Source organism: Mus caroli, unplaced genomic scaffold (genome assembly GCF_978045245.1).
Source record: "Mus caroli unplaced genomic scaffold, Mus_caroli_1 scaffold_12, whole genome shotgun sequence".
Lineage (NCBI taxonomy): Eukaryota > Metazoa > Chordata > Mammalia > Rodentia > Muridae > Mus > Mus caroli.
This window is the reverse complement of record NW_028227267.1, coordinates 19742080-19752042: the sequence shown is the minus strand read 5'-3', so window position 1 is coordinate 19752042 and position 9963 is coordinate 19742080. Positions and strand designations below refer to the sequence as shown.

General features: G+C 42.2%; 1 protein-coding gene across 1 annotated transcript in view; it reads right to left on the bottom strand.

Moving 5' to 3' along the window:
* Positions 1 to 916: 916 nt before the first annotated feature.
* Positions 917 to 9963, bottom strand: part of Dnah12 (dynein axonemal heavy chain 12) — a 200387-nt gene continuing 191340 nt past the window's right edge. The window contains exons 70-74 of the mRNA XM_085828463.1: positions 9061 to 9265; positions 7311 to 7448; positions 6263 to 6354; positions 4202 to 4269; positions 917 to 2092 (exon numbers count right to left, since the gene is read on the bottom strand). Coding sequence (XP_085684589.1) covers positions 1902 to 2092; positions 4202 to 4269; positions 6263 to 6354; positions 7311 to 7448; positions 9061 to 9265 — 694 coding nt within the window. The 3' untranslated portion in view covers positions 917 to 1901. The remainder of the gene's footprint in view (positions 2093 to 4201; positions 4270 to 6262; positions 6355 to 7310; positions 7449 to 9060; positions 9266 to 9963) is intronic.

The window sequence follows — 9963 nt, the reverse complement described above, 5'->3', positions numbered from 1 at the left end:
ACAATGTGTCTGTGGCCCTGTACAATTGGCCAGGACAGGGGTGTTGGAAGCTACTTCATCTGCATACGCAGAGCTTAGGGGAGCTAAGGGGTCAAACAAAGAGTTAGGCCTGAAAATGGTGAGGGTGATAAATTCTTACTAGGGTTAATGATGGGGGAGCCAGCTTTCTGGTGCCAGGTTGGGAAAGGGAAGGAAGCCAATAACTGCCACCCTCATCTGAGGCGTCCTGGGTTGAAGCTCTCCTTGTCTTTCTCCTTTAATCCTGGGCCCTCAGGGTCCCACAATGGATGCCCTAGAGCTGGAGTTCCTGGTGGTTGTGAGCCACCTGATGTGAGCACTGAGCACTGAACCCAGTTCCTCTGCAAGACAGAAAACACTGTTAACCACTGAGCCTCATTTCCAGCCACCTTCTTCTTCACTGAGACTCAGGGCTTGCTGGTTACACAGGCTGGCCAGAGACTTTCAGGGTCTGCACATCTCCACCTTCCCTAGCCCTGAAATTACAACGTGCATGTCACTACAGTCTTGGTTTTAAAAACTTGAAAAAATGTTTCAAATTATGTGTATATTTGTTCATCTCTGTGTGGACTTCTGCACAATGGTGAGCGGCCCACCAAAGCAAGAGGAGGAAATTGGATTCCTTGGATCTGGAGATACAGGCAGTCCTGTGCCACCTGAGGTGGGTGCTGGGAATTGATTTCAGGTCTTCTGCAAGAACAGTAATATCTTATTGCTGAGTCGTCTCTCCAGCTCCCAATATAGCTTTTGTGTAAGGTTCTGAGGACTGAATTCAGGTTCTCATGCCTGAATGTCAAGTGCTTTACCAACAGAGTAAACATGCAACATGCAACATAATACAATTTTGACTACATTTTTATTTTGCTGAAATATTTATAAATTCTCAGTGTATGTTAATATTATCAGTACATACTAAGTAATAAGAACATCAAGTATCAACAATAACAAAGGAAAGATGGAGTTACCAAGATGGCTCAGAGGGTAAAGGGGCTTGGTGTGCAAACTTAATAACCTGAGTTCCAGTCCCCAGGAGGAAGTGGAGTGTCAGCTCCAGAACGCTGCTTTCTGATACACACACACACACACACACACACACACACACACACACACACACTATGGCATGCACACCCGCCCACATCTCTGTCTTTGTCTCTCCTTCTCTTCCTCCCTTTTTCCTCCCTCCCTCCCCCTCTCTTTCTACACACACACAAATAATATTACTAGTAATAAAACAAAATGGAAATTTTAAAATAGTTGGAAGACTTGACATTTCTAATGAAAAACGAAATGCCAAGAGGAGCGATGCTGCTGTAACCATGGGAACTGCACTAACCACCAGCCCTCTTTGCCTGTCACTTCACTTCCTTGATAGTCACAAGGGTACTTGGAGAAATTGAAATAATATCTTAGAAGTACAAGATACAGGCTGTGCTCCTTGCCTTAGCAGTTTCCTCTCCGTGTTTTTAAGTGTTTGCGTGTCCATGCATAGCAACTTCAGGTAGCTGAGAAGAATGTACGGAATGACTGGAGATGAAGATGGACTGCCCTAGTGAAGGGTAATATAATATAATATAAACCTAATTACACCCACTGAATGTCCAAATCTTTCTGTGTGTTTTATCAAGCTTTAAGAAACTCAATGAAATCTATAAAGATTTTCATGTGCTTCAGAGTACTTTGTTTTACATTCTCGCTGAATGTATCCAGCTAAACTCACACAGAAATCTGGTTATAGCACTTTTTAAATCTCGGGGTGGGGGGAGCATCAGATCGAATGCAGCAAAGACAAGGTCAAAGAATGACACCACAATATTCAGTTGGGGAATTTTTTTAAGTAGGTGAAAAGTTATAAAATGATCAGACATTTTCTAAACTCGTTCGACTTAGTTATCCAACTGACAGAGCAAAGCCACCCCACGCTTGATCCAGTGTTGAGTAGGCAGGTCTGTCTTTAACAGCATTGCAATGACAAAGTTGGTAGAGTGTCCTGTAGTGGAAAGAGTCCCTTTACGCTCGCTCGTTTTGTAGAGGGGACAGATATAGGCCTCTGTCTTCACAATCTCAGTCTTTAGATCTTGAAAAAGGAAAAGAAAAGAAGAGAAACATATTCATTAAAGAAAGAGGAAACAGCCTGTTTCTAAAAGAACAACTGTTTACCTTATAATAGAATGGCTAAGATTTTGATTGTGATATTTGGAAGATTTAAATATAAATATAAATAGTTGGTATATTAAGGCAAGCACTTTCATATGGTACATGAGTCTAGGCCAAGAAATGAGGAGTTGACTGTAAAGTTCTGTTCTCTTATGGGACTGGAGAAATGGCTCAGTGGTTAAGACCCTGCCTGCTGTTCCAGAGACCCCAGTTCACTTTCCAGCACCTATATTTGGCACCTCACAACTTTCTATAACTCCAGCTCCAGGAGCTACACTGCCCTTTTCTGACTTCCACAGGCACTGCAAACAGATAGCACACAAAGACAAGCACACAAATTAAAAAAAGAAAACTCTTTAAGATAATTGTGTATGAGCATCTTTGTGTGGGGATGGGTGTATGTGAAGATAAGTTTAGTTTCCCACAGAGCCCAGACAAGGACACGGGATCTCCTGTAACTGGAGTTAGAGGCAGTTCTAAGCCACCCGACATGGGTGTTGGGGAGACATTTTAGGTCCTCTGGAAGAACAGCAAGTACTCTTAACTGCTGAGCCGTCTCTTCAGCCCCATAAAAATAAATCTTTAAAACACAGTTTTGATCTCTTAGCAGGCATGAAAAACCTCTGGAGAGGATACTAAGGGAAGGGAAAGGGGACAAATGGGAGAAGTCAAATATAGTGTGATAGAAGAGATTTAGGGAGGAACGACTTAGATCTCTAATAGGCGTCTTTAGAGCTGCACTGGACATCTTGAATTACAAATGAAGCAAACACCAAGAAGTCCAGTGGCCATGCAGGTGTAAAGCCAGCATTACCTGCCAGCCAGCTTTAGCGTCAACTAGAAGAAGCACCTTACTAATGAGGAAAATATGCCAACTCCTGCAAACTCACAACATAGCCTATGTACAACTCCCAGAAGCCAGATCTAAGGTGTTAGGAGTTTTTCTAAATGAAAGTCGCCCTTGTCAGGGTTGAATCCCATTAATAGGAAAGATGTTTCATAGGTTGGGTGGGGACTATAGGTAATTTGTGAATATGTTTATCCACTGTTATTTAAGAAAGTTGAGTATAAGCTGGGCGTGGTGGCGCACGCCTTTAATCCCAGCACTCGGGAGGCAGAGGCAGGCGGATTTCTGAGTTCGAGGCCAGCCTGGTCTACAGAGCAAAATCCAAACCAAACCAACAAAACAGGAGGAAAGGGAAAGGGGACAAATTGGAGAAGTCAAATATAGTGTGATTTAAAAAAAAAGGAAAGAAAGATGAGCGTGGTAGACAAAGCAAGTGCCTCCTCAAGGGGAAAAACAAAGCAAACAGCAAGCAAGGCAGCATCTTAAGAAGATGGCTAGTTCTTACTTTATGTCTATGTGTGTGTGTCTATGTGTGTGTGTCTATGTGTGTGTGTCTATGTGTGTGTGTCTATGTGTGTGTGTGTCTATGTGTGTGGGGGTCTTATGCCTACTAAGACCAGAATAGGGTGATAGACACCTCAGCTAGAGCTATCAGCGGGTCGGAAGAGAATCTCAGATCCCCTGGAGCTAAGAGTTACAAGCTGTCAAGACAGGCTGGGTGCAGGAAACTGAACTGTACCCTCTGGGAAAATGGCAAGCACTCTTTTTTTTTGGGGGGGGGTGATTTCGAGACAGGGTTTCTCTGTGTAGCCCTGGCTGTCCTGGAACTCACTTTGTAGACCAGGCTGGTCTCGAACTCAGAAATCCACCTGCCTCTGCCTCCCAAGTGCTGGGATTAAAGGCGTGCACCACCACTGCCCGGCCGGCAAGCACTCTTAACTTCTGAACTATTTCCCCAGCCCTTAAAAGCATATCTTTTATAGGCTAAGAGCATAAAGAAACAGAGCGATGGTTCCAGAATAATATAAATGCCACAAAATATTTACAGCACCGATATTCCGTCTTTTATAAATAAAAACTGAAGTAAATCCTACAAGGTTTGAGCAAAAACTTATTCAGGGGACCAATTAATATCTGCCATTATTCCCTGTAAAAATCCAATGCTCTTTGTTACACACTTACTTGGTTTTATCCATATGATGGGCATCAGGTCAAACAAAAGTTTGGGATATTGTTCAGCAAGCAATCCACTGCAAGAGAAATTGATAGACATTATTAGTTACTTCTGAAATCTGCTCATTAGAACAAGATTGCCAATGAGACATTGGCCTTCAATATAAGAGAGGACCAGAGATACAGAGGAAAGATTAGACTTATCGAGAGAGAGAGAGAGAGAGAGAGAGAGAGAGAGAGAGAGAGAGAGAGAGAAGAAGAAGAAGAAGAAGAAGAAGAAGAAGAAGAAGAAGAAGAAGAAGAAGAAGAAGAAGAAGAAGAGGAGGAGGAGGAGGAGGAGGAGGAGGAGGAGGAGGAGGAGGAGGAGGAGGAGGAGGAGGAGGAGGGAAAGGAGGTGAGGGAGGGGAGGAGGAAGCAAAATGAAGAGCTGAGAGAAAGCCCTGAAGATGATGGAAAGAGTCAACCAGTGGAGAAGTCTCAACGCCTGCAAGCGTTTATGCCAGTGAAGCGGACACTGTGCTAACGTAGACCATCCTCAGAACGACCGTGTCCATTCCCAGTCCACAGACAGAGTGGGGCTTCAAGGACTCTGAATAATCTTTTAGAGTTCCTGACAGGGTCAAGATTCAAATGTAAGCTGGGCATGGTGACTCACCCCTATAAGCTCAGCACTAGAGAGGCTGAGCCAGGAGGACAACTGAGTCCAAGTTAGTTCTTGGCTATAGAGTAAGACAAACAAGATAAAAACAAAATAAATTAAAGTTAAAAAAAATAGGTTTGTCTCTCTAGAGACTCTGTTTTCTTTTCAACATGCGGAATCTGTTATCGTTGTTGTTATTGTTGTTGTTAGAAAGGAAGGAAAACAAAACAGTGAGAAGGCAAAGAAGATTGCAACAAATTGATGAGGTGGTAAGACCAGCCATGGGGCTGCACTCCAGCAGGACAGTGCTTAAGAGGATGAGGCAGGGGAATACTGAATTCAAGGTCAGGCCAGCCTGGGCTACACTTCTGTGGGGAATATAACTCAGTAGCAGTGTTTACCCAGCATGAGTGAGACCCTGGGTTTAAGTCCCAGAATACACACACACAGACACAGACAGACAGACAGAGACAGAGACAGACAGACACAGAGAAACAGAGAGCTCAGAAAGAGACAGAGAGAAATGATGTACATCTGGGTATGGCGGTTTGAATTTGGAGATGCAGAGTTTGGAATTGGCCCCGCTGGTTTTAGCCCTGGCATTGGTTCCGTAATGCATCATCATGTCTCCTTCCCTGCCTTTGGAATAGTAATGCGTGTCCTGTAGCAGTGTCTGTAGGAAGTATGTGATCTGCTCTTTGGTTTTACAGGGAGTTAAAGAGATTGCCAGGAGTCTCAGAAGAGCCTTTGAACTGTGGACTCTTAAACAGTGTTTAGAGTGTGACAGACTATGGGGACTTTGGAAGTTGGACTGGATGCATTTTGCATTATGATACAGCTACAGGACTATGGAGACCCGGGAGTGGTCTGGGCCTCTTCGTTCCCTGTCTTGAAGTTATCTCTGTAGAATTAGCATATTGCTCCCTCATTAGCAATTTTCCCTGAGTCCATCTGTCACAGACTCTGGTGCAAAGTCCAACCCTGCCTTTGAAAATAGATTGCTTGGATAAATGAATTGTTAAGACCAGGGTTCCAAGGGAAATTTTTTCTGCCTTTTTATCTCTACTTATTTTAAATCAAGAAAAGCTTGATAGTTTCCTCTCATGTTTCTCAAAACAAAGCTGGAAATCTCTCTCTCACACAATCAAATGTAAACAGATTTTCATTCAGTAACTGGGAGCTTTATTAAGCTGTCAGTTGTTTAAGATCGATTCAGTCCTACACATTACAAGATGGTGAGCAGAAGCTGGAGAACAATCTCACCTACTTACTTTTCTAATAACGAGGCCACTAGAATATTAGCTAAAACTGATAGGACCTAAAAATAATTGCTCACCAACTGTCCCAACCTGAATAATGATTTTGTGTAAGGATTCTGAAAATTCTTTGGTTTCTATGGTGGCAGAGGACCTCTCATTCACAGTACTGACCTGAACCTGTCCCAGCGTGCTCCATCGAGATACAATCCATGAATGTAAACGCCGTCTTCTGGTGCGGTGGCAGAGTAATCGAAAGGAATCACCTGAAGACATTAATACTACTATCAATAACCACATTATTAATATTGCTCACCACATACCTTCATCTCATGAGGAAAACTCTGGTGGATAGCCAGGATACATAAAAATAAAACTTGCTAGACTATAAAGTTTTTCAGCCATAATCTATAAAAATATATAATATTGTATAGCTGTTGGTGTGTGTGTGTGTGTGTGCAGTGTGCACACAAAGGTGTGCGTTAGTGTGCACGAGGATGGATGTGCATCTGTGTCTGGAGGCCAGAGGTCATCCTTGGGCGTCATTCTTCAGGAGCCATCTGCCTTGGTTGGCTGGCTGGTGAGCCTCAGGGATTCAGAGGTGGACGCCTCTGTAGCACTGGGATTACACATGCACGTCCCTGCCCAGCGTTTTTACATGGGTTCTGGTAGCAGATGCCATGTGCCTGTGCGTCAGTGGTGAGCGTTTTACTAACTGAGCTGTCTACTCAGCGTTGTAGAGTTATTTTGAAGCATTTTATCAGGTTTTACTGTACCCCACTTTAATTTTTTTTAACATAAGAACAATGCTGGATTGGTTGTATCAGATAGTGAGATTATGAAAGTTCTAGATACAGCAAGACAAAAGTTATATACTTTATATAACACAAAGAAAAAAAGTAGCCGGGCGTGGTGGCGCACGCCTTTAATCCCAGCACTCGGGAGGCAGAGGCAGGCGGATTTCTGAGTTCGAGGCCAGCCTGGTCTACAGAGTGAGTTCCAGGACAGCCAGGGCTACACAGAGAAACCCTGTCTCGAAAAAAACAAAAAAACAAAAAAAACAAAAAAACAAAAAAAAAACAAAAAAAAAAAACAAAAAAAAAGAAAAAAAGTAATTTAATTTGATTATATTTGGCCTTAACATGTAACTTTTACATATTCTTCTTGCTTAAATATATGACTGATTTATTATCACACCGTTTAGTTAAAGGAGTAATTGTACCTCAAATTCGTAGCCTAGTAAGTCAATAGGGATGGTGTATTTTCTAGCAAAATTCTGCATAGCTCCAGTTAGAAAGGCTTGGGTGAAAAAGAAACCAGAGATCCAAAACACGCTGGGTTTCCCAGAGGAGAACCAGTCCTATAGAGGAGAACAAGTGCATTATGTCTATGTTTAGCACACATAGTAAAGTACACAGTCCACGCGTCACTACACACAGTTCCTGCTTTCATCTAGGCTCCCCTACTTTCATTACAAGATTGTCCCTGACATCAGATGTTCTCCCCGACCTCTTTTTTCCCTAGTTATTCTTCTTGGAAATCCAAAGTGGTTTCAGCATTAATTTGAATAAAGTTAATTTGAAGGTGTCAAATCTCCTGCAAAAGAGATGTCATTTTGAGCATTCATTGTATGGCGTAGCCCAGTGAGGAGCCACCATCTTTAGAACTTGTACCCACTGACTGAAGCTTTACCCTGTGCGTTCTATCCCAGATCGCAGCCCTGGTGTCCCTGTGTCTGCAAGTGCACTGCAGCTCAGGACCAGGACTCTCGGTGTTCTTTCTGCACCAGTGTGCGCAACCCTCTTGTTCCTGTCTTACTCGGCATCTGAACGACGTCACCGAGACACATCTGACTGCATGGTTTGAACCAGATTTGTTGTCTTGCGTAATTCTTCAGCAGCCCATCAAAGTAAAACCAAATGCCCTGTTCACGATCCTCTTTAATCTGGCCCCAAAGAATATTTTTCAGTGTGTCCTTTCCTCTCGGGAACTCTTTTCTCTAACTACCCAGGACAGCCTGGTGGTCCTGTCTGTGCAGAGTGAGTGAGCACTGTGTTTCTCGGCCCCTGGGAAGACACTGCTGCTCTTCCTCAGTCCTGCTGCAGGACTCACTCCAGCTTTTCTGGTGGCAGAACTCTGCCTATCAACTGGAGTGGGACATGTGATTGGTGCCTGGCCAATCATACTTCATGGTGGCAAGTGACACAGGGTAAGTCAAAGATATGGAAGCACCGGTACAACTTTCGGGGAGCACGCTACTCTCAAAGTATGCCTGTAACTCTCCCCACATTGTACTTTGCTTAAACATAGTCTATGAAATAAGGAAGCAGAGGGCCAAGGAAGAAAGCAGTTTCTTACCTTATACTTTCCTGTACCCTGAACATCTCTGTGTATGAGCGCACACATGTCTGCATATGCATGGACACATGCTGGGAAAGGCCTGGAAAGGGAGATTCTAAGAACTTCCTCCCATTTTTGAGATAAGGTAAAAGAAAAAGCTCTGATTTTTAAGACAAAGGACAATGTTGATAAAGCCTTGGGCCATTTTGTGACTTCCTTTGAGAATTAAAGTCACAAGGTAACATTAAACAGTAGTGTCTGGGAACTGCAGACTTAGAACTTTCATAAATATAAATGTCACTTGAGTTTGACTAAAGTAAATGTCCATTTTCTACTTGGTGTTTCTAAGTGTATGTATCTTATAATATTCATACATATGGTTAGATAACCAGGAAACTACTAATTACACTCCATTTAACCTGGGGACTTTGAAATGACCACAGTTCATTACTAGTATCTCCCTATTCAACAATGATAAGTCTATATTGCACTATATGGTCATTTGGGGCAATATTTGAATAAATATTTTTCACTTGAAGAATATACATTTGAAGTATACATTTATCTACCTAAGCTATCAATCTATCTATTATCTACTTATCTACCCATCACTTATCTACCTAAAACTTTACCTCTAAAAACCTCAGCCGGGCCAGGAAATCTGTAATGTAACTTCCAAGGGGCTTCAGACTTGGGTATGATCGTTTTGCCCACATTTCTGGGACTTTTCCAATAAGCAAACTGCCAGAAAGTGCTTCCAAGGCAGAGTCCATCACAACCAAGCCTTTAATAGCCTTCTTGAGGTCCTGTAGAGTATTACGTATAGTTCTAATTAAGCTGCAATGAAAGAAACTGTGTCATCAACATATTTGATAGTACGCATCAATGTACAATCTGCAAAAGAAGAGCCAGCAGGAGACAGTTATAGCTTTATGGGCATGTTTCCCAAAGCACGGCCATGAGTATTGGTTGGTAGTATGTGAGGTAACTGTAGGTGCCATTTGAATAAGTATTTTTTCATTTCAGCCATTACATACTTTTTTTTTTTTTTTTTGAGACAGGATCTTACATGTAATCCTGGATGAGTTGGAATTGGCTGTGTAGACCAGACTGGCCTTGAACTCAGATCCCCCGTCTCTGTTTTTTGAGTACTGGGATTAAAGATGTGCACCACCATAACTGGCAAACCACTTTAAAATTTACAATAATACCAGTCACACACATTGTTTTATATTAGTATCAAATAATATCAAATAATCTTCTGACTATTATTTCCCAGGACCTAAAACTCTAAAAATTATATATTGATAAATTGTAATTGTATATGTTTATGGACTATAAGGTGGTGTTACAATTTTCAATTCAATTGGAAAATTATATTAAGCTCACTAACATGTTACTGCAAATTTCATACTTGCCATGAGAACATTGGGAACTTAGTTTTATGGTATTGAAATGTACCGTGAGCAGAGTTAGTATGCGTATTAGGCATGCTGTGTGACTGGTGTGACAGCCCAAACTTCTCCCTTTTGTGT